Source organism: Alosa alosa, chromosome 1 (genome assembly GCF_017589495.1).
Source record: "Alosa alosa isolate M-15738 ecotype Scorff River chromosome 1, AALO_Geno_1.1, whole genome shotgun sequence".
In the NCBI taxonomy this organism is placed as follows: Eukaryota; Metazoa; Chordata; class Actinopteri; order Clupeiformes; family Clupeidae; genus Alosa; species Alosa alosa.
The window spans coordinates 33,232,533-33,257,823 of record NC_063189.1 but is presented as its reverse complement, the minus strand read 5'-3'; the positions used below and the strand labels follow the sequence as shown (position 1 = coordinate 33,257,823).

Genomic DNA, 25,291 nt, shown 5'->3' with positions numbered 1-25,291 from the left:
TCAATGCCATGGTGTGACTGTCCTCGGTGTGTAATGTTTGTGTCAACCCTTGTTGTGTAGCCTGCCTGTGTTCGGGATCCATGAGCCTTTTCCCCATCTGTATCAATCCTCCAACTATGTGGCAATGTTCTTCAAAGCTAAGCTCGGCCTCTGTTGGTATCAGAAGTGGAATAATGTCACCTACCTAGCAGATAAGAAGACCCAACAGGAAGATGGCAGTGCCTGATTGACGTCAAGCACTCAATCATTTACAGTAACTGCAACAGAAGGGAGAGCAGCCACTGGCAACATTCTGGGAACTCTCTTGGGCTATCTGCCATCCTCAAAGGACTTCCTGCCTAGGTTGTTGCAAGCCAGAGGGCATGTCATAGCAAGGTGCAGTGTGACGACAGAGTGGTCCTCCAGCAGAGAGAGCCCACTCTGCTGCTGGTGCTAACACCAGAAGAGTCAGAGTCGGACAGATTATCCGTTTGCATGGCTTCTCATACCACTATGCAGACGACACACAGCTCTATATGTCCTTTCCACCTGATGACCCCTTGGTTTCAGCACGGATCTTGGATTGCCTCTCAGACATAGCCAGGCCCGGAGTGGGTAATCGGGAGAATCGGGAGAATTCCCGGTGGGCCGCTTCACTTTTGGGCCGGTCGAGGGAAATATTGACATTTGCCATGTTAATCTATCTTCTCTTGAAGTTGGCTACACACGTTCACATTCTATGCCTAACACCGCAGCCTCTGCATGGATTGTTCTCCCCTCCCAAGAAGAGTTAATTGGTTGGGTCCATATAGCCCGTCTTTCCTAAAAAGTTTTCTCAGATACCACCAGCCGGGCCGGCCCTACCGTAGTGAAGCGTCAGGGAGGATGGATGGTAGAAAGAGGCCACGAGGAACTGAAAAGGCCAGGTAAAAAAGACGAAAAGTATTGGTGGAAAATGCTGTCAAATGTGTCAAGCTTCCAGATTTTTTTTGAAGAGGACATACATAAATGGCAACTGGTAAAGAGAGATAGCCATGCGGCGCACAGTGGCGTAATTATTGGGCTAATACTGGACGTTGTAGCGTTGTCAACCTATTCGCAAGCAACATATTAAATGAATTCAAATATTAGCCTTTTTGTATCATCCAATATGGCGATTCATAGACTTTGCAAATATTGCAAGTCTCTGTCATCTGTGTATGCAGTAGCCTAGGCCTAATAACAAAAGTAGCCTCTGAGCAGCAGATCAGCCAGTCCCCCGCTATGCTAGCTATGACTACAGGGACAAGTAGAAAGGATAATAGAGTTAACCATGAATTAAAGTTATTTATGTAAGAAAGAGCAGTAGGCTATATGACAGCAGTAGGCTACATGATCAACCTATATGCCTTGTTTGCAAAGAAGTGGGTGTAGTAAAGGAGCAAATCACCAAACAATAACATGATAGCTGACCCATGCAGACAATACAGTAGTTCAATATGCCTTTTAGTGGAATTGTGGGATACATTTGAAATGCTTTATTTCTTCCTTCCTGTTTTTGTTAACTTATCAACCTATCCTTGTGGAATAGTGGAATATTGGTAGCCTATAATAAAAACTACAGGATAAGAGCTGAAATGTTGCCTTATTTATCCAATTTCCACCACCACTAAAAAAGTGGGCCAGTCTTGGGCCTGAAACTGGACATAGCTACATGGATGAAGGCACACCACCTCCAACCTTTCAAAAACTGAACTGCTGGTCCTCCCAGCTAAACCTGCCATACACCACGACATCAACATCAAATTTGACTCCCTGTCTGTTTAACCTACCAGGACTGCAAGAAAACTAGGAGTTGTTCTCGACAACCAACTAACATTCTCAGATCATGTTGCCTCAGTCACCCGGTCATGCCGTTTCGCACTCTACAACATACGGAAAATCAGGACTTACTTGACTCAAGATGCTACCCAACTCCTGGTTCAGGCAATAGTCATCTCATGACTTGACTACTGCAACGCCCTCCTGACAGGTCTGCCAGCCTGCACAGTGAAACCCCTTCAGATGATCCAGAACGCGGTGGCGCGCCTGGTCTACAACCAACCCAAAAGGGCACATGTTACCCCGCTGCTCATCCAGCTACACTGGCTACCTATGGTGGTCCGCATCACATTCAAGGCTCTAACGCTTGCCTACAAAGTAGTCTCCGGTTCTGCTCCCACCTACTTGAATGCCCTCATACAGACATACGCTACCTCCAGACCGTTGCGTTCCTCAGACGAACGACGTCTATAGCTCTACCACAGGTACGCTCAGGCCAATCCAAACTTTTCTCATCTGTTGTTCCTCGTTGGTGGAACACACCTACAAGGGCAGGGACATCCCTCTTCGTTTTCAAAAAAGTCTTGCTGATCCTAGCATTTACCACCTGTCTTGAACTGACACTCAACTGTTTAAAAACAGCACTCACTGATGCACTTATTCTTACTGTACTCTACCGTTTTTAAATTGTCCTAAAATTGTTGAGAGAATTGCTTTAAATCTTAAACTGTTTACCATGTTGTTAGTCGCTTTGGTTAAAAATGCGTCAGCCAAATGTAATGTAATGTAATGTAATGTAAAAGAGTCCCTCTGATATCAGTGGAGATGTTCTGCAGTGTGACTGCCGTCAGCTGCAGTACTAATGATTCGGTGGTTCGGCAAAGGGGTCGCTGTGTGTGTTCCTGCTGACCGATAATGTTATGACCGCCTGGGAGTCAGCACTGCTGCCAGTAGGAAGAGGACTCTTTTTGCTGCTGTTCCAAGGTAGGGTCTCCTTGGATGATCTGTATGGATGGTTGTATGGATCATCTTGGATGATAGATACCATCTAACTTGCCAGAGTTTCCCTGGACTTGAGTTTGAGGCTGCTGGGACAGCCATCTCTTAAAGGTGCCCTAAGCTATGTTACGTGGTTTCTAAGCTAAAACTATTTTTGTCACATATACAGCAAACATCACCTCACCATCCGTTAGCTGCCTGTGCCCTGAATACACTGAGGGAAAAAAACGTGGTCTCTGTGGACAGCCCAGGCAACAAAAACAACCTGGTCCAGCCTGGACCATAAAAACATAACAAACTGTTAAAGCGAATCACAGACGAGATGCGTGTTTAGTAGTTTCCATTGCATGGGAGGGAGGGGGATGGAGTAGTGAGCTAGCTCTCTGTTTTGTTGAGCATCAACAGAAGTGACGCTACCCAACAGTGCTAGAGCACCTTTAAGAGGGAGCTGTTTAGTGACAGCAAATCTGGATGTTGGATGTACCTTGTGTTAATGATTATGGGTGTGCATGTAAATGTAATGCTGTGGTGTTAGACTTGTCTACTGTCTGTGATATCCTTGTGTTGTTTGTGCCTGAGCCTTTACCCCATTCTGTATCAATCTTCTAACGGCGGTATTTTGCTAAGCAAAGCTTCGACTCACTGGTCATTACAATACAGACAAAAAAAATAGACAAACCACTCAGAAAATACAAGCTAACCGCCTTGGAGGTAAGGTCACAAGAAATATTTTTAATGAGCCACAATTTCAAGAAAAAAAATATGAACATCATTTAGGAGGTAACAAATATGTGAACGTAATGAGACAGGACAGAATTGCTCTTGTCTGACTCCTGTTCTCCCCATCCATGTAACTGGGCTGGCCTCATCGGAGCTGGGTTCTGTTCACGTGTGGATCCAGGCTTTGGGCTCTGTAAAGCAATTTGAGACTGTCTACTGTCAAATGGTGCTTTATAAATCAATGCAATTGAAATTGAAGTAGAAGTTTTCAACGGTGTAATAGTTCACTAAGAAGCAATGAATGCACCCACATGTATAATAAGTGCCGGATACTGGTCCATGCAAAGGAAAAAGCAAAAATCTTTGCTCCCAAGATAATTTAATACGTACAACATGAGGTACAACCACTGAGGTCTTTGTCAGGTAGTACAGCCCTCTGGTTATGTTAAGAAATAGTATCAATAATATCTTGGTAGGAGAAACTCCTTAAGTGTAGATGGGTAAATTGGATTACTTGAGCTTGTGGTGTTCGAGTCACAGGAGTGCAGGTAACTATTAGATTTATGCTGTAACCAGGCTGATATCTCTGGACTCAATGCTGAAAGGAGATATCATTCATACAGTCAGACAGGCATGCCTCACAGCAGTTTTACTCAGGAGAGGGAATAGTGCATCTCTGACATGAGCCCTCTCCTTTCTCAGGCATAGATCTTGGTTTAAGGTATCTTTGATCAACAGACAATAATTTTCCTTTTTCATTTCAAGGCAATTGCCTCTGCAAAGCAAAACTCTGGGAGGGGAGAAAGAAAGGGAGAGAAAGGAGAACTGGAGAGGAAAACTACACGCCAGCAACCAATCTGTTTTTCATTTGAAAACTCCCTCGAGATTTTTCCATTATCCCCCTCCATATCCAGATTGACCCTGCGGAGCACAACACTGGCACAGTAAGGTCAGCCCAGTCTAGACTTGCAGCGCCCCTCTCCCCTCCCCTTTGCCTTCTACCCGGCGACTGCCTGCGGCAAGCCAGGACTCCTGCCCCCCAACCCTACACCCCCACGTGACCTCGTGCAAGCCCCTGCCATAATCTTTCCATTTTGTTGCCCCTCCTTCAAGGTCTCGAGGGGACTTTAAGAGGTAACGCTAGGTTGCTCTGATTCAACCTGCACTAGCACATCTCCATTGACTCCTTCAGAGCTACAGTCAGCCAGGACCATCTGGACACATCAGAGTCATCAATGTTGCCTTTACATTCTGCAATGAAACAGGGGGTGACGTCAATATTGAAAGTGGTATGTATGTTATTGAATAAATGTGAAGGTCTTTTTCTTACAATATGAGGCTATGCTTTCAATTTCTAAAGAAAAGAGCCCAGATACATTATTACAAAGGAAGGATATCCACAACTTACATGTTCACATCACCTATGAATTCATTACAAGAGGGAAAGAGGAGGTGTGTTGGTGAGTTAAGATTAGGGGTGGTTCTTGAGAGGTTAAAATGTCTTTTTCAGAGTAAGAGAGAGCAGAGAGAAACATTCTCAGTCCTTTGCCTGGCAACAGGCACAATAGTCAGGGAGCAGCTTGTGAAATCCAAGTTGTGTTTCCACAGCCCCATTGTGCTGAGACTCAGTATCACTTAACAAGCCTTGTGGCTAGACCTCAGCCAATAAAGTCAAGAATGTGTGGCAATAGACTCAAAAAGGCCACTATGTAGTGTCTGTCTGTCTGAATATGTGTGTGTGTGTGTGTGTGTGGGAGAGAGAGAGATACTGCAGCTAATAGAATAAACAATATTGTGAATGGCTGCTATTTTATTTATTTAATTCTGGTAGCATTTAATAATTTCAGTTTTGTGACATAGTTGTGACATACTGTATGAAAAAATGTCAGCATCATATGTAAAGATGTGTTTGGTAATAGAACCCTTTCGTTTTTACCTTATAAATCATCCTACTGGACATGCATACAGCTAGGGGAAAACAGTTAATTGAATATTCATTAACCTGTGCCTAGGTGTGTACACGGCTCTTAAGCACACTTGTTTATGACTTAAGGACTTGTAGAGCTGACCTGAGTTTAACACTGTGCCAGATACCAAATTAACCTCTACCCTCCACAGGGCTAGCGATGCCCTGCTAACAAGCAACCTGTCTGGACGTGTGAGGGCTGCTCTCTGCTGCAGGTCCACAGCCTCGCCAAGTAAACAGACTGTGCTTTCCTTCTCTCCTGTTTCTTAGTTTATTAATGCTCTTTCTTCTGACTTCACACAATATTTCAGTTGGTATGTTTTAATGCAATACAGATTACACTGAGAAAATCAAATGGGAACATTTACAAGTTGTATAACAATAAAATAAAATAAAAAATAATAATTATAAAATGTGAAGCAACAAAAGTGTTAAGACACTGATTCCCTCAAATGTAAAAATGCTTCGAACTTCAAAGTGTTCCTAGAACAAACAAAGAAACAGGGCAGGAAAGAAACAAATATTAAACCAAAATGATTTTTTATTTTCCTCATTTGATCAGTATTAATAATTGAGACCTCAGACAGATCCTGCTGATTATTTCCACCATGGCAATAGTTATGCTGCACCATTTGATGCATGCACAGTGAGCAACTCAAGAAGTCTTTGTTTGAGCAATTCTTCTGTTACAGCAATTTTTTTAAAAGATGCTCACATCATTTAAGTAAGGGATAATGTATTGTCCGCTGGTCATTTTTTGGAAAATAAGTTCCAACGGGACCACGACGCGCAGCGGAGGCTAGTGCACCTTGGTATGGAGTTAAGGGTCCCTGCATTCATGTAGACAGGAGCCTGATCTTACTGGTTTGAAAGAACTGCCCAAGGGCATTGCCAAGATGGCTGTCGAGTGGTGAGACTTGTCTAAGACTTTGACAAAGAATCTGCATTTCACACTCAACTTTTTGACAGTTATGACTAGTCAATAATGTGCACTACATGTTGCCATAATTGTAGGCTAAGTGAGAATTTACACACTCAAGATAGCAAGTGTAAGTATGGATGATTTCAAAATAAGACCGGTGTGTGTGTGTGTGTGTGTGTGTGTGTGTGTGTGTGTTTTCCTCACACACACAATAAAACACTTTTAATGTAAGCTCTGAAAAGTTGCATTACTTTCCAAGTCTTTGTGTCTCCAAATAGCCTACTTATGACTGTCTATTGCTAGCATTCTCAGTTTTTTTTGTCCTCTGATTTTCAGTCAATAGTTCCTGTAACACCAGTTCAGATGAAACTAGGCTGTTAAGGAATACAAGCTTTTGATCCCCGTCAAAAGCTAGGCTGACCAAAAGTAGTTTTGCGGAATAGCTGTTGCAGCCAATATTACGAAATAGGAGGTGCGTCAAAGCAGCGCATGACCACTCATTTGTGGTGTAGCGCCACCTAATGACATCACCACAAAAATCTGCTGCTTCAGTAGTCAATATTTTGTGATGTAAAGGTGCAAACCTCATGAAAATTGACATCACTATGGATCACTACAGTACGTCATTTCAGGGTCGGCTGAGATGTATCTTACAATTGACCAGTACATTACATAAGAATATATGCATTAAATAAAACAATATGAAAACCCCCTTTATATCCAAGTTAAATAAATAATCGGATCCTTCATTAAAATCTAGCTATATGTAAAAATAAATGTAGACATCCCGCATGAGATCATCATGGGTAATAATGCTTGAGCAATGTTCCAAACAAAGTAGGCCTATAGCAAAAGGCGAACAAATTAGCTTGCTAGGACATTTGGGGAAACAGCTCTCAACTGGATCTTACAGCAGAAATTAGTTGTGTTGTTATGTTGTGAATGATTGGGGTCGCCAACGTTTTGTGAGATCAAAATATGGTCACCTGTCAAATAAAGGTTGGGAACCCCTGCTATTATCACTCTTAGCCCTTTTCCACCTACAGAGAATCGGTTCTGTTCCCGCTCGCTAGAACTGTTCGGACCAAACAAAAACTGGTTCAGAACATAATTCACCTTATTCCACGCACAAACGGGGGGGATCTTCCGTTCAGAATTCTTTGAACCGTGTTGCTATGAACCAGCCCACATTTCCACCAGTTTAGAACCGATTCAGATTCAGATTAAGTTTAGAACCGATTCAGATTCAGATTAAGTTTTATTGTTGCATCTTAACTTATATTCACATAAAATATCTTAGGTCTTGTCCTCCTCGGGTGTTTTTCCACCAACAGCGAACCCGTTCTTGAACCAGTTCCGTTCAGAATTCTTTGAACCTTGGTGCTATGAACCAGCCCACATTTCCACCAGTTTAGAACCGAACCGGATGCATCATCAAAAATGGGTGTTGCACGCAAAACAAAAGTTAATGACATGCATAAACAGGAGAATGATATGAACAGTTGTCTGTAAAAACGGCAGAAATGTGCTGTTTAAAATGCTAGTCAATGTCTGCAGTGTAATGCTAGTTGACTAGTTTTGTTCATGGCAACAGTTGAAATGGACAGAAAACTCATGCTTTTAGCCTTCTCCCCTATGAACAGTAAAATGACACGCCCACTCTAATTCGCAGAAAAAAACAACAATTCTTTTCTGGTTCAAGCTCTGAACCAAAGTGCCACGTTCCGAACCGTGTTTTGGTTGGTCGAAATGCTCTGACCAGTTCAAATGTTGGTTCACAAATGGGAACAGAGACGATTTTCTGTCGCTGGAAAAGACCTACTCTTGACCTATCCGTTTAAAACAAATAGGGATATTAGGAGGTGTTTAGGATTGCCTGGTGGAAGAAGGATTTAAGATTAGAAGCTGTTCCAGGCTCAGGCTGCGGTATAAGTATAAGTATAAGTATATATACTTTTTTGATACCGTGAGGGAAATTTGGTCTCTGCATTTATCCCAATCCGTGAATTAGTGAAACACACACAGCACACAGTGTACACACAGTGAGGTGAAGCAGACACTAATCCCGGCGCAGTGAGCTGCCTGCATCAACAGCGGTGCTCGGGGAGCAGTGAGGGGTTAGGTGCCTTGCTCAAGGGCACTTCAGCTGTGCCTACTGGTCGGGGTTCGAACCGCCAACCCTCTGGTTACAGGTCCAAAGTGCTAACCAGTAGGCCACGGCTGCCCCCACAATTTATTGCCTACCAGAAGACAACAGCTGGAGAAGACCATTGTTGGGATGGCTGGGGTCTTTAATGATTTTAACTGCTTTCACACACCAATCCTCAAAGATATCCTGTAAACCAGGGAGCTCACAGCCACAGATCTTGAGCTGTCTTCTTCACTACCCTTTAAATTGCTCTGTGGTTGTGAGCAGTGCAGTTTCCATACCAGGCAGATATGCATCCGGTATATGCTTTCAATGGTGCTTCTGTAGAAGGAACGGAGGATGCCGGGACCCATGCCAATTTTTTTGAGTCTCCTTAAATGGAAGAGGTGTTGTTGCGACTTTTTTAAAACTTCCTCTGTGTGTACGTCCCATATGAGGTCTTCTGTGATGTTAATGCCCAGGAACTTAAAACAGCCTCTTCACAGCAGCACACTTGATTGTAATAGGGGCCAACTCTGCACCCCCCTTTCTGAAGTCCACTACCAACTCCTTTGCTCAGTGATAGGTTGTACTCCTGGCACCACTGTGATAGGTTGTCCACCTCTCTCCTCTAGGCCGTCTCATCCCCATCAGTGATCAGGCCCACCAGTTGTGTCATCGGCGAACTTGATCACCAAATTTGACTCGTGTCGCAACACAGTGGTATGTGTACAGGGAATAAAGGAGGAGATTGCCAAAGCACTGGACATGGTGGTATTGGCAGGGGTTCTTCCTGGGAGTATGCTGTTGATGGTTTCAAACCGGGCATAGAACTGATTTAGCTCATCTGGCAAAGAGAAAGCTGAGATAGCTACTTCGCTAGGTCTTGCCTTAAAGTTAGAATGGAATGAATGCCCTGCCATAGACTGCGTGAATCATTTCCATTAAGCTGATTCTCAATCTTTTGTTTTGTATTCCCTCTTTGCTGGCTTAATTGCCCTGCGGACATTATAGCGTGTCTTTTTCTCCTTCTCCTTACCACCTGAAGCAAAGGCGCTGTCCCGTGCAGTGGGCTACTCTGACTGTACTGTTAATCCACGGTTTCTGGTTTGGAAAAACCTGGATTGATTTTGTGGATACAGTACTGTATCCTCCACACATTTCTATATACGCCATGACTGTGTCTAGGTATTCGTTGATGTCAGCTGATGAGTCACGAAAAATGTCCCAGTCCACCTGATCAAAACATTCCTGTAGCTCAGCATCCTGGGTGGGCTTTGCCTGCTTTAGCTTTTGTTTATAGGCTGGCAGGAGTAAAATGGAGGCGTGGTCGGATTTACCGAAGGATGGACAGATGAGGGGTTTATTGCTAAAGGCAGAGTAGCAGTGATCGTCCACTTTGTGTTTGAACTTCCCGTTGAACAGTACATCCATGGCGATACATTGAGATAGCAGGGTTCTATCGAGATGACTGGCATCATATGTTATGCGTCATCCTATAAGTTAGGAACGTTTATTTAGAATTTTGGTGACAAGACATTTCTGTAATACACCTTTGGTGACTTAGGAGCGGCTGTTCTGAGATGACTTTCTAAACACAGTTACGGACAGATAAGATAGGATTTGCGAGTTCGTCAAGTCAAGTCACTTTTTTTTAATATAGCACATTAGAGTGCAACCCAAAGCGCTCCACATACAAGACTGATACACAAGACAAAAGATGCCGGACATGAGTTAGGAAGTTTCTGTAATACGGCTCTGCAGTAAGTGTTTTGGTTTCAGCAATTTAGACAGTAATCAGATAATGCATTAGGTTTTGGATAAAAATATGTAAAAAGATACATAAAAAGATATTATGACAATTATGTATTGACATACTGTGCTGAGAATGGCCAGTCCGTTTCTAAAATATATCTGCATACAATACGGGAGGCTACCGCTGCATATCATCTACCCACTCTGTAGAAATGAATAGCCTTGGGTGGTTAAGTACAATCTTGCCATCTGACCTCCTGATGGCATTTTTCATTTCCTCCCAAGTGCCTCTCCATCCTCTTCTGCCGTGTTATCCCAATTAAAATAACTAGCTGGAACTAGCCGACCGGAAGACTGAACACCAGGTGGAAGAAAATACATTTCTAAAATGGGTGTGGCGGAATAAGGTGAATACTTTGGGTCAGAACTTGAACCAAAAATGTTTTGTTTTTTTCCTGTGAACCGGAGTGGGCATGTCAGTCCACCATTCTGAGAATAAAAGGATTGGATAGCCAATTATTGTATAGCCATCTTACTTACCTAAAAAAGTTAAAGCCAATTTACTCCAGTGACTAGCAGTGACTACTCCTATGATTAGCACCCTGGAGCTGCCCAGGCCACCAAGTCAACACTGCTGACAAAAAGGTGTTAGAAGGTTCTGTATCTGTACCGCATGTGTGATTAAATGTGTGGTTAGCAATGACTGACTGTCTAATAGGAAAGCAGTGCATTTCCATCTATGTCTGTTTTAGTTACGAATGTAACCTTGACTCTAAAAGAGGACCGAAGACATCACCTTTGGTCAGAAATAACGGTATTGTGTTTTTTTCATTAGAGTTTTCATTGGATGGGTCATGGGTCAGATATTTCTCAAGGTGGGCAGGACTTTTCTCTGGTTGGGCACTGCTACACCTCCGAGGTACCCAATTTGTCTAAAACCTACGAAAATGGTCAAACTCCTACTAGCGACAAGACCAGGTGTTTCAGGCGTGCATCGGCAATGTCAGAGACACCATTCTCCATTTTGTTGTTGCTTTAAGCTATGTTGAAATTTGGCATGCTTACAATTAGCCTGGTCCTTACCGCCTGTGACTACGTTTCTCTTCGTCATACAGTCTGGAACAAAGTAATAATAATCTGTCTCCGTAATGGGCGGATGCTTATTTTGAGGTTTAAAATCATTGGAGTTCCCTTAACCAATCAGCAACGTTTGGTAATGACGTATGCTGTGCGCCGGAGTTCAGGCTTTTACGCTTCCCACTTCTGCTCTCAGTAGTAAACAGACCGCTGGCTAGTATGCAGGCTACCTGACCGCCAGGGCAGTCTCTTCAGAGTGGATATATCTCTAACTTGGCGCCAGCCACAGACCGAGTTGTATACCAAAAGCATCACGTCGCCGAGATTATATCAGCTCTTGTCACCGCGCCAGTTTTCCTCTTATCTCTTCTCGCCCGCTTATCAGGCGATTGTTGTTCTACGCGCAGCCCGGTGACTTTCGCCGGAGCTTTGCGCCGTTCTCCACGGGCTGTTCAGACTACACTCTCGGATAAGTTGGATTGTACTGGCGACCCACGTGTTATTTAACCTGGAGCTTGCTCAGTTAAACTAACAGTTGTTCGGCATAAAACAACGCAGCCTACCTTGAGCCACATTTCGGTGACTGGCTAACGTTACTGTCCACAAGCACGGTAGCCTCGCCTGGAGCCCAGCTCGGCCACAGGCTAGCCTGTCAAACACAAACACGGAGCGGTTAACCTTGAGCCCAGTTCAGTAACCGCTAGTCCCAGTCAAGCACAATCACAGCAGCCTTGCCTTGAGCTCCGCTCGGTAACCGGCTAGCTCACGTCAAGACACACGGCCTCGCCTTGAGCCCCGCTCGGTAGGGTAGCTAGCTAGTAGCTAACATTCCATTCCTTAAGTAGGCCTATGCCGCATTGATTTTGTTAAGGTAATTTGAGAGTAGGGGGGAGAATAACGAGCAGCAAACGTTTATTTGAAAACATGATAAGTAGTGATGCATGTAGTAGCCTACACTTGTGCGTTTAGGTTTAGCTATCACCATCTGATAAATCAAACTTTTCCCAAAGCCAGTTGGAAGGAGAGTTATAAGACGTCCTTGCCATTTATAAAATTGACAAGACAAGCCTCTTGTTCCTGCTTTATTTGCGTGATGCCCTCGAGAGTTGAGACAACTTCGCGGGTGGCTTCTAGCGTCTCTTCCTCCGTCGCCATTGTTGCTATGCTGTTGAACTACAAGCTTCGCTGGCCTACATGCAACTCGGCAGGCAAGTTCTGCGTCATCACTCAACTGTTCGCTGATTGGCGCGGTCGTACGTGAACCGCATACTGTGGGTTGGGCCAGACTACGTGCGAGGCTGAAATCAAATTTTGGCCGGAAGTACGTAGGATGGTAACACCAGGCTAGCTTACAATAGCCTACAACATGAAGTTTTATTGTGCTCACTCAACAAAATGGCCAATCAATGGCTAAAATAATTTGTGCCAATATCATATTGTTCATAAAATTGGACAAGCAGAATCACTGGCACAATTTTTGGATGCCAAACTTTGTGAAATTCCATCCTTTGCAGCCAAGGTAACTGGCACATTTCAATAACTGCTTGGACCCCGATGATGCTTATGGATGTGTGCAAACATGTTGCCATTAAATCAGTTTCGAAGCAGCTCGGACTCTATCCTTTATCATCTGTCCCACTTAATGTTGTCAAGCACCTAGGACACACTTATTCACAAGCATACATACACACACAGACATACACTTCCACACCGATACACACACATGTACACAGACTCGCACACACTGAAACACACACACACACACACTATAGGCCCACAATTTATACAGACACACACTCTCTGTCTCTCTCTCATACACAGGTAGGCCTACTCACAAACACATACACTTTACATTTTGTTGTAGGCCTACTTGTGACACTGACACTAAAGACCTATATTCCTATTCCTGAAGCAGCGCACAAGTTTGAAAAGTTGCACACACAATCACACACACGGTAGGCTACAGCTTGGTACATTTATAGGCTAATTCTGCATATTTTTGTTATTTGGACTATCAAAAAGAGAGAAAGAAAACATTTGTTTCACTTCAAACTTTAACCTCAATGAGGCCGAATTGCAATTCTTTGCTCACACTTGCTCACATAAATTGGCTGAAATCTGGCCCAAACATAGAAAGCACCATGTAAAGGATTTTTCTGCCAAAAGTCTAGTAACGGTGGAGTAGGCTTGCAACGTGTTTTGAACCATCGGGCTTTCTGTATGCAGTGTAGCCTGTCCAATAAAATCACGTGGGTTGTTGCTGGTTAGCACGATACCAACAACAGAAAGACAACGCTAGCAGCATTTGGAACATCGTTGCAGGTGACTTAACTGAAACATACTCGACATCAATAGCAGATTCAGTCATCTAGTGGTCATTTGCGTTTAATCATCACATTCTGTGTTCAGTGAATTTATAACGGTTTACAAACGTTTGTAAAAACCATTAGCAAACATAGATTTACTACGCTAACAACTAGCTTAGCTAGTAAGTTAGCTTAGTCTGTTAGTTTACCATGCTGTGATAACTGTAGCAACATTTCGCAAGTTAACATTAACTGTTTGCCAATCAATTGATGTTAGCTGTGTGGTTGTTGTGTGGTGATATCGAGCATCTTATACTTTCGATAAGTCGCTGTAACGTTAAACCGTGTGAAAGAACATAAGAGCTTGATGTAAAGAGGCAACGCTAGCATGTTCATCTTGGCTCCCTATGATGGCTATTGGCTAGTGCTAGTTTATATGTCGCGAGAAAGGTGTTCACAGTTGAGACTGGTCGTAAGTTACTGCTTTCGCCTACCGTTAAGTTACCCACCTTCTTTTGTAATGTATCTGCTTATGTTTATATTTGACCTAATTAATGTCAAAGTTACTAGTGCCACAAACGTTAGCTTTTGCATCGTATTGTTCCTCAGCAGGACTGTGTATGACCAACTCAAAACACAGGTTTTGCTTTTATGAAAAATGTTAACCTAAGCTCTTTTTTTATGACAGAATAAACATGAGTCTACGAAAGCAAACCCCGAGTGATTTCTTGAAGCAAATCATTGGGAGACCAGTGGTGGTAAAACTGAATTCAGGAGTGGATTACAGAGGTAGGCTAACATCCTCCTAATGTCAACATTTTGTTTTTGTTTTGTTTTGTTCACTCACTTGCTCTGGCACGTCAGTGAGGTCTGGGTTATTTGGGGGAAATAATTCCAGTCCTGCTGGTCCTTATAGATTTAGATGAATATCGTCCTAGTAAGTGTGTGGTGTCATCTCTTCTATGTTTATTTTCCTCCCAGGTGTTCTTGCATGTCTGGATGGCTACATGAACATTGCTGTGGAACAAACAGAAGAATATGTAAATGGACAGTTAAAGAACAAGTATGGAGATGCATTTTTGAGGGGAAACAATGGTAAGTGTTTTATCAGCTTATCCTGCATTGTGTAACATAATTATTCAGTAGTTAGTATATACACATTTCTGTGCATGGCCCTGAAGGCTTCTCAAGTTGGACATTGAGAACCATTTAACCCTTAAAGGAGTACCGTCACACTGGTGTGACAGGAATGTTGAGAAATGAACGTTCTAAAGAATATCTGGGTTCATTGAATTCAACATAGAATTTTAGAACCTTCAATTGTTGCGGAACTTAGAATGTTCAAAAACCTACACCTTTAAGGGTTAAATATATTTTTAGCACTGATGTTTCCAAGAGGATTTTGAAATCCTGTTTATCAAGGGCAGAACACCTCTTTAGTCTTAACATCTTTTTTTTCGGGGGCAGTAACTTGAGTTCCTGAAGGCGACAGCAAGGGTTCATTTTAATTTGTCTATCATCTTTCAGTCCTCGCCTTGCATATCCTAGCCCTTCCCTTCAAAAAACAATGTAGGAAGAAAGCAAGGAATGAGATACAAGGAGGATGGGGATATCAAAAACAGACATGAAAAGATGTTTGTTCACTCGTGTATCAGTTACTGTTGGTTGCTGATGCCTTGTTTATTCAAGCGAGGTTTAGTTCAGCTTCATCTCTGCTCGTGCGCGAGGTAGAACAGTAGAACAAAACAGTAGATTGACGAAAAGAGGATATATGTCGTAAAATGAAGACAATACTAGACGATATCTGTTCGATTTGAACATCTACAGGATTTTCATCGAAAGTCATCAAATTTAACATTGAGAGAAAAAAATAGATTGCCTATAGCCTGAGAAAAACCCAGACGTACTTCCGGCAAATTCGAGATTCACTCTGAAAGTCCGTCTGGCCAAGAACCCATTCTAGCCCATTTCCAATTTTCCTAGATCTAGGCACCAATCAGAACCCTTGAGGCGGGCTTTACACGATGGCGATAGCACACCCTGTTGAAGAAGCCGGGTTTAAAAAAAAAAAAAATATATATATCAACGATGGTTGCTGCCGCTTGTTTGAAGCTGCTATCACGTTGGTTTAAGACAGGGAGTTAGAAGTTTCTTAACTGCTTACTTATGTTGGAATATGCAACATTGTACAACTATGTGATATCTGCAACAGTGGTAGGCTACTGAAAACGGTTTGATATTCTTTTCATTTATAGGCCTACAGTAGCTGGACACGTAGCTGACAGAAAACACAGGCTACTTTAGAATTGGTGTGCTATGCGAGCATAACTCGAATGCTACACTTCAGTGTTTGCCTTGAAACAATTCAGGCATAATTGCTTTGAACGTTTCAGTCTCTCGTCCCCCATTCCTGCTTTATATGTCAAGTTTGGTTTCTACCGGGCTAGATTGCCTACAGAAATTGGAGCATAATGAAAGCATACATTTAAAACAACAATGCTAATGGTTTGAAATCAATTGCGAGTTTGATTGGCTTCACTCTTGAACACACAGACTATACAGTCTATGCTTGAACAAAACGAGTGAATGAATAAATAGTATAAACTCAAAAACAACTTTGGCATATAATCAAAACTATCTATAGCCTACGTTCTTAGATTAAGAGTTCACTCCAAATTATTGTCTAGGTGTAGGTGGTCATAAAATAAAGTAGTATCAACATAATAGCCTATTGTCTCCCATAAGTCCCAAAGTGTTTGAAATATAATTATCTGAAATGCAGTGGCTTTCAATTTGTCATTTATGCCTAGTATTTAATCTGTGTAGCACACAGTTGATTTGACATTCATGAACAATCGTCGACACATGAAGCAGTTTTAATTATTATGACTGCCGCGCAGCGACTAAAATCTTAGTCAGATTTTTTCTTTTTTTCGCATGTCCAAATTTCCGTCAAGGATTCCCGGGACACTGAAAGACCGGGGTACACGAAACTTGGTGGGCATGTAACCCCACATGGATGGCATGGAACCATCGTTTTTCGTTTTGATCTGTAGCCCCCCGCTCGACTGGACCCCCCGAAAGGAGGGTAGGGCAGACGGTGTTCTGTGAATATCTCGAGAACCGTAGGGTTTAGGAGGACCATTTTTTTTTTTTTTTTTATCTCAAGGGGCCATGTCAACCCATTCCATAACCACTCATTTCATGTATAGCGCCACCTGGTTAAACACAAAAAAGTAAAAATGAGGTGTTGTAATTGCAGGTATCTGTGACCTAACATAGTCAAAACTGCACGAAATTGGAAGTGTAGGATCATTATGACACCCTCTGAATGCACGCCAAGTTTCGTGGAATTCCGTTCATGGGGGGCCACACAATAAATTAATTTATGTTACTATACACCAACTGGCCTGTAGGTGGCGGAGACAGTTTTCTGTGAATATCTCGAGAACCGTAGGGCCTAGGAGGTCCACCTTTTTTTTGTATGTTAGTCTTAAGGGGGCATGTCAACCCATCCCATTACCACTTATTTCATGTATAGCGCCACCTAGTTAAAAATTAAAAAGCAAAACATTAGGTGTTTTCATCACAATATCTCTGCCTGACATGGTCAAAACTGCACGAAATTGAAAGTGTAGGATCATTGACACCTTCCGAATGCATGCCAAGTTTTGTGAACTTTCGTTCATGGGGGGCCTTACAATGAAATGATTTATGTGTACATTTAGTGACCGTACACCAACAAGGATTCCTGGGACACTGAAAGACCGGGGTACACGAAACTTGGTGGGCATGTAACCCCACATAGATAGCATGAAACCATCGTTTTTCGTTTTGATCTGTAGCCCCCCCCGCTGGACTGGACCCCCCGAAAGGAGGGTAGGGCAGACACAGTTTTCTGTGAATATCTTGAGAACCGTAGGGCCTAGGATGACCAATTTTTTCTGTATGTTTGTCTCCAAGAGTCATGTTAACCCATTCCATGTGCACACATGTGCATAAATAGATACACACGCACACACATACATTCACAGTAATCATACGTATGACACATACTCACACAGTAGACATATGTACGCATGCATGCACATGCACAAACACACATACGCAGGCAAACACACAAGCACGCACACACACCCACACACATAAACGTGTGCACGCACACATGCACACAATTCAAGAATTTCTCAGAATTATGAACAGGCAAGATGGGGGTGGGGTTGTATAAAATGAATTTTACATGTGAAATTTATGAACTAATCATGTTTTGGTACTTCTAGCAGATACCAGTGAGAATTGAGTGTGGATAATGCGATTTAGTGAGAGTTAGAATCATATAGGCCTTTCAGCGTGATTTATTTTTGTGGAAAAAATATGCTGGACTGGGCGGCGGTCATATTTTGTACCGCTCTGCGGTACATCTAGTTAGCTGCCTCTACAGGCTACAGAATTATCCTTTGGCATCCATTGGCAAAGCATATTACTGTCACTGAACAGCCTACCAGATGTGCATGACCCTATATCAACAGTAGACATATGTCTTTCATTAAATAGTATAACTAAAAATGCCATTATCAAGGTGATGAGCTATGTAGCCTTAATACTTTGTATGGGAAGCGAACCTGTGAACACGCAAGAATATAATTGCCTTGGCATGCCGTCTCGCTGCACGTTACACCACCACCGAACGTAAATGACGCAGAGTAGCAAGATTCCTAGAACCACACGCATGTGAAGTTAAAACATTTTAGGTCGCATAATCTTCATAAATTCTTTGGAGCTAGTGAATGTGTAAATCCATACTTGGTGACACTGTCGGAAAAAACATTTCTAGGCCTACTTCTATTTTTGAATTTGTAGGCTACAGGTGACAAAAGTACTACGAAAACACAGGTTGACGGAACCATCTCATTTTCCGACTGATCGTTTTTTTTTGGCAAACAGCTTAATTTAGCTTGAAAGTTAAAGGAATTATCCGGAGTAAAATGCACTTTAGATCAATTTACGGATGATTGGGAGTACATACGTTGAGTTGACATCAAAATCATGTCATTCGGATGTGTTTTGAGAGTTCGATTTTACCGTTTTTAGTCAAAACTCATTAGCCTGGAAGTGACCCATGTCATTTCGTCGCTACAAAACGCTATTTTTAGACCTTTTCTACAGTTCCAAACAACATTACTTACGTGGTAGTGAGTAGAGGGTCCCTAAAGCCAAACCGAAGCATCCCGAGGTCTTTATGTGGTCGGATAGAGAGTCCAGAATGAATTTCATCAAGCCAGTACCTTTCCGGAGATGATGCTGCTGCAGCTGCCATCTTTAGGGGAAAGTCCGTAGGAGTCGATTGCCGAGTGTGGAGTAACACGCTCTGGAAATTCACAATTTCGTCTTCCGTCAACAGGAGGCTACCTCACGCGAAACATCACGTCACGTGACATTTCAAAATTTCAACCTGTTAGTAAGCTAGGGTTTGCTGCTGCATGCAACTTTTTTTTTTTTTAAAACGGTGACGAAATTGTAAATTTCCAGAGCGTGTTACTCCACACTCGACTCTTACGGACTTTAGCATTTTACTCCGGATAATTCCTTTAACCTGCTACGGAGCAGGTTAGTTCTGTGGCATAAATTCCCATAGTTACCCAGCTGGGATTCACGTTAACCTCACTAATGGAACGGAATTCTCACTAAAATTAGCGAGACTTATCGAAATAAGCGAGGTTTGGCCTTTAGCGATGTTGATGGAATACCCCCTGGGATAGGGGGCAGCAGGATATGTTATTAGGGTGTAAGTTACCATGGCGATTTATTCTGTGGAGCTAGCCTGCTCCAGACCAGGCTACGTTCCAGGATCTATTTAATCTCATCCCTTATCTCAGTCAGCAGTCACCACAAACGGAAACCAATAGTTATTCCACTGCCCACTACACATTGTTATCACATATACCTAGACCCACTGTCATTATTTAAACGTTTGTGATCATTAATTAACTTTTACATACTCGCCATTCCTGACCTGTCATGCGACGTCACGGGAATGCCTAACCATTTTGCGCGTGGTGGTCGCGGCACTAGTTGCAATATTTTCCTAAACAGAGGTGTTGCTGTTGTGAAAAGGCTATCGCTACCTACTTCACATCGTAGAAGAAGCAATGAAGCCACTCTAGTTGCCATGGTGAATCAGTGAATCTGATTGTGGCGGGGTCTATTTGAGGGAGCCGTGAGCGTGCACTTATCCAGGATGGGTTTCACCTGGCTTGATGAATCCATGTCTGCTCATCCTGGCTTGCTCGTTGTGCAACCAATTAAGCCTGTACGCTCTTGTTTTGGATTCATTAAGTGCAGCTCAGTAACTTATCCTGGATGTCTTAATTCTGCTTTTGTGCAATAGGCCCCAGCACTCCTGTGAAATGCGCGCACTCCTTGGTTGCCTGATTACGTGGCTTTCCCACACTACTCTTAATGCATTAAGGGGCAAATCCTCCCATGTGCATAAGGGTCTGTCCATGAAAAAATGCGCAACCAATCACGTTCAGCATGCGTGCATTCGGCCCTTCACTTAAGTCAGTAATTTACGCGCCATGGAGCCAGTTACGCGCTTTGGGAGAGCTGCTCCGGGCGCTTCTTATGTATACAACTCTTGTGCACATTCTGCCAATGACTTAAGCACTTTTCCAGCTAAGTTCCAGCTGTATTAAGGTCAAGCGCCACTACAAGTTGAAACGGCATATTGCTCGATGTCGGCAGTAGACCTAAATACATGTAGGTTACCCAGAGTGTTACAAATTAATATTACAGTATCAAATTTGGTGCTTAATATGCTGATACGGCTTTGTTTTTCCCCCATTACAGTGTCACAAGGTGGCATATTTCCTGACATTACCTTGTCCATGGGGCTACATTGTTAAATAGGGAAAACCGTTATAATCACCCTGTTTGGATATTGGAGCTTACCGACTGTACACCTTCAGTTTTAACTTGACGTGAAGTCCTTATCCCATAGCCTACTTCGTTCGAATCTGTCCATTATTTTTCAACTTGATCGAAGTCATCCATACACTTGCAAAGACCTGCACTATAGTCGAACAGCAATTATCGTTTATATTCCCCGGTCTCTGATTCGTTTCTAATGGTGGCTGATATTGTTATGCCAGTCTCTCTACTGTATTCGAAACTGCAGGTGTCAGTCTACAGCTTCATTAGCATAGATACATTGATATTATATATTGAGAAGCAGCTGCCATTGAAACTTTCTTTCTCAACCGTAAATGATGAACACACCTCAAGCACACCTTGATTTTTTTTTTTTTTAGAAACAAACCTCAGAGCAAAAGTGAAATTTTGTTAAGTCAATTCTTTGTTAGCTATGTGATGACGACATAATTTTACTGTAGGCCTTTCGCTATTCTGTTCACCTTGCTTACGTTTTCAAAGTCAAAGACTGTTTGTTCTTTCTCATTGACCTTCTGAATGCCATTTAAATCCAGAAAGTCCACGTTTTCATATCGAACTAAATTAAGTTAAATCAAACTAAATTAAGTTGGTGGTTCAGTCTGGTACTATTTGAAATAAATCACACCTCATCTTTCATAAGGCCGCCTTGATTTTGAACTTGAGCACTATTGGTGTGACCAAAGTGGGTATGGGAGAATGCATGTATCTGAAAAGTGCGTTAAAAAAGGACTTCTGCACGAATGGGACAATTCGCCCCTATGTTTGCTCTGTAAATGCAGTTTGATATAAAAGAGACTAGGGTTAGGTTAGGGTTAGGTGCCTTGAAGTCGACGTGGGCTTAAAACACCATCGAGCGCAGATGCACAAATCTACATAAGACATATATATTAATTTACTTTGAAGTGACTAGGGCTAGTGTACAGCATGACTTTTTTTTGTAATAAATTGCATTTAATAACGCGACAGAATTTTTTTTTTTTTTTTCCGATTACTCGTTTAATCGATTAAATAATCGCTAGAATGCTCTATTCCAAAAAGAATCGATAGCTGCAGCCCTAATTTAATCGTTATTTCATCAATTATTTTGTAGACAAATCAGCCTTTGACTTTTACTATTTTAGTGTTTTGTCAAATTAACTTGCAGCATATGCATTGTATAATATGTAATTCTTTAGCATGAAAAGAGATGGTGTTTTTGATTGCATCAGTTTGGGGGGAAAAAAAGCTTTGCTAATTTTTTTTTCTCTCTCTCTACAGTTTTGTATATCAGCACCCAGAAGAGAAAGCTGTGAAGTTTTCCAGTTTTTCATGTCATGGTATTTGTTTATGGTTGTATTTTTGAATCACTGTTTAGTTTTTCAGTTTCAGTTTGTTGTGCAACCACTTTTTTGGAAATTGAAGCACATTTGGGCATGTAGCTACAGCATGATGCAATAAATGATTGAATAAAACAAAGGTGTGGATGTTCCTGTTGGGTTGTCTCTTCCATGCCAAAATTAGAACTTGATGGGAGAACCTACTCCATGCACTTCAATTGGATAACATTAAAGAGAGACGTTAAAAGTGTCATGGCTAATGTTTGTCGGTGGTCACTTATTCTGACGCAGGACTGGAGCATTATTATTTTTATTTTTTTTGTGCATGTTTAGGCTGATTAGGGATTCTACAATAACTTGGTATTATAGTGAAGTATGAACATACTGTGTTGAGGTCCTGGTTTCTCAGTGTAGGTACCAGGTGGTGTTTTATCAGTATTAACTTCATCGGAGTTAGACTGGATGCAGTCGTGTAAGTCAGTTAGGGCTTTGACCACATAATCAACAGATAAGTCATTGGGTTGAAAATGAAGTATTTTCGTTTTTTTTTAGTTAGATCACCTGATGTGTTTTTAGTAGTGTGTGTGTGTGTGTGGGGGTGGTTCTATACATTATGCTCTGTGGTTTTCCTGCCTGACACACCTGTGTTTAACCCTTTGACCTGCATGCATCATATCCACCTGTCGCTTATCAGTCCTGTGGCCACCCTCCACATCTGACACCATCTGAGGCCCACAAGTTGATAAATGTAGTTTGATTGCATGTGGTCACAAGCACTGTCCTAGTGTGACCAGAGGAGAAGGGAACGGCCTCAATATGCATGCATATGACTAGATGTTACTATGTTGAATTTCACATGGCTCATATACTAATTGTCTTATACCCTGTTTGTTGACTAATTTGACTAAGTTACAAGTAAGTGCAACCTCTACTCAATTAAAGGACTTTTATATTTTAATACTACCAATTCTTGAATGTAATCTCACATCCTTTTTTTTAGAGGCAGTCTTCTATCCACTCATCACACAGATATGTTAAGTAAACAATAGGCCTGCTGAGCAATTATGTTTATTGATGAAATTCGTTACATTCCTGTACAAAAGGGGTGTTATTCCTTGTTAATGGGTTTGCCGCTGTTAACAATTTCAATGATTTACATTGGCCTTCAACATTAGCAATTGTTTTTAATGTAGCTCATTTGCAAAAACACCCTTGCATGTATTTTCCTTATGTGTTTCTGAAGATAACCAGTTTTTATCCTCAAATTAATTTGAATGATGTGTGCTTGATGGAGAAATAAATGCACCTATTGTTCGGTTGGCAGAATGGAAGAAATCAGGTACCAGTCAACTGGCAGATCTATGGAACTTTCCATGCAGACACCCTACTGTTAAACATCTCATGAACTAAAAGATTGTCCTCTGGATGTTGCTTTTTATTACACGACTAATTAGATATGATTAGTCTTCACACCTCAGAGGAGTATGAGGTATATTCTACTGTATGTTGCCCACTGTGTGTTCCAAAATGTGCTGTAGTACTGCTGTAGTGAACGATCATGAAACAACGTGGTAACAAAATACACAATACCTCCTGAGGTGAGCATAGGTCAGGGCGAGGAGAGGTTCTGCCGTGCTCTTGTTGCTGTAGCTCGTCAGTTGCCTCCCCTGTCACTCTTACACTGGTCCTGCAACGTGCTGACCCAGGTCATGCAGCACAGCAGTGCCTAATCCTCCTCATTGTCTTTGTTCCTGCAATGACCCCTCAGCTCCCATGTGTTTCCTGGAACACCTTCCTTAAGATGTGCTCTGGAGGACCTAAGGTTATCATCCTCCAGTCTGTTCATTGATCACCCTGTTCTGCAAGGTTTAGATATCTTGTACTGTTTACGGTGACCATCTTGAGGGCAACCTGTAATTTAACAAATGAGTTGAACATAGCATCAGTTCATTAGGCTAAGATAAGAAAATGCAATAAACATATGATTCATTAGGCTTCTAATGAGCTGTTTTGGATGCACTGGGTTTGAAAGAGAGGAAGAGGGAGCATGGCCAGGACCCCGTCTCTTTCTTTCTTTCTCTCTATCCTCTGCTCTCTTGCTTACTCCATCCCTCCATCCATCTTTCCTGTAGCCTGCTCTCTGGCCTCCAGAAGAAGACAAAAGGCTGCCAAGGTCAGTGTTGGTGCGGGGATGAAGGACGCCGTATTGATCAAACTGGAGCAGAGTGGCTGAGGGCTCGTCACTGAGCGCGCTCTTGTCGGGTCGTTATGGTGACCGTGGGAGGGTTAGCAGAGGCAAACTGTAATCAAAACCCATGGCCTCCGCCGCCTGTCTGCCTGTGTATGCAAGGAGACTAATTAGCACGACTCACAATGATGACCCCATGGCAGACCTTGGTGCTGTCTTACATAGGGACATCCTTTCAAACATGAACCAAGTCTGTGTGGTCCGTATGAATAAGCCCCGTCTTAAAGGTCAGACCCTTAAACCAACTCATTCTTAAAAATGAAACCGACAAAATGCATGGTACCTGAAATCCTTCTGAATTTAATTTGGGTGAACTGTCTGTGGTCAGATTGCCTCCCCTTGTATTTTTTGTCTTGAATCCTGTGTGCTAAGCATATTGCTGTTGCAGTTTGTAAGGGCTGATGCGCATCGTTAGACAACAGAGAGCAAAGCTCAATTTATGGATGCCTGCCAAGAACAGCCAAGACATAAGTGAAGTGCTACAGCTCCACCAGCTGTTAAAGCAGTTAACTGCAGCTCCTGCACACACAAGCTCATGTACTGCTTGTGCCACTAACAATAATACCATGCCCCAGAAGAGAAATCACTGATAGCCTATTTAGAAGGGAGGACTGATGTTATGAAAGTAATGTAAAGTATAATGTGCATTTCGATGACTGATCATTTAAATCAAATAATGTGATTGCATTTCTTTTAACCAGGGATAGTCAGTGTGAATACTAACTCCATGTATTGTGTTTGGCAGAGCTTAAACTTCTAGTATTCCTTAAGGTTGAAATGACTTATAGGAGAGCATTAATAACAGGGTAATTTCTGCATGTGCCCTGATGTATGCATAACGAATAGAGATCACTAGAGTGACAGGATGGTCCTTCACTCAGCAAGCACAGCACGTCTACAAAGTAATACCCTGCGGACTTCCATCTGAGGAGGGATCAAGTGTTCCCTGCCTCATCCACAGCATCAACATGGGCTTCACCAGTGTTAACACAACTTAACAAGGACTGTGACTACAGCCGCATGCAGAAGTTTGAGCATTCCTGGTTAAAAGTTCTGTTACTTTGAATATAATCTCCAAAAGGTATAACGTTAAAGATAAACATTTGTGAATAGACCTCAAGTTC

General features: G+C 42.3%; 1 protein-coding gene across 1 annotated transcript; it reads left to right on the top strand.

The window, feature by feature from the left end:
• The first annotated feature begins 13,559 nt into the window (after nt 1-13,559).
• Nucleotides 13,560-22,886, top strand: lsm6 (LSM6 homolog, U6 small nuclear RNA and mRNA degradation associated). The gene is made up of 4 exons (XM_048244029.1): nt 13,560-13,668; nt 14,341-14,441; nt 14,634-14,747; nt 21,861-22,886. The coding sequence occupies exons 2-4, from the start codon at nt 14,348-14,350 to the stop codon at nt 21,893-21,895; spliced, it is 243 nt and encodes an 80-aa protein (XP_048099986.1). The 5' UTR covers nt 13,560-13,668; nt 14,341-14,347; the 3' UTR covers nt 21,896-22,886.
• The last annotated feature ends 2,405 nt before the right edge of the window (nt 22,887-25,291 follow it).

Excerpts from the sequence above, each read along its gene's own strand:
- lsm6 (XM_048244029.1), top strand. The coding sequence starts at position 14,348 with ATGAGTCTACGAAAGCAAACCCCGAGTGATTTCTTGAAGCAAATCATT. Across the intron at positions 14,442-14,633 it reads TTCAGGAGTGGATTACAGAG|GTGTTCTTGCATGTCTGGAT; the intron begins GTAGGCTAACAT and ends TTTTCCTCCCAG. Across the intron at positions 14,748-21,860 it reads ATTTTTGAGGGGAAACAATG|TTTTGTATATCAGCACCCAG; the intron begins GTAAGTGTTTTA and ends CTCTCTCTACAG.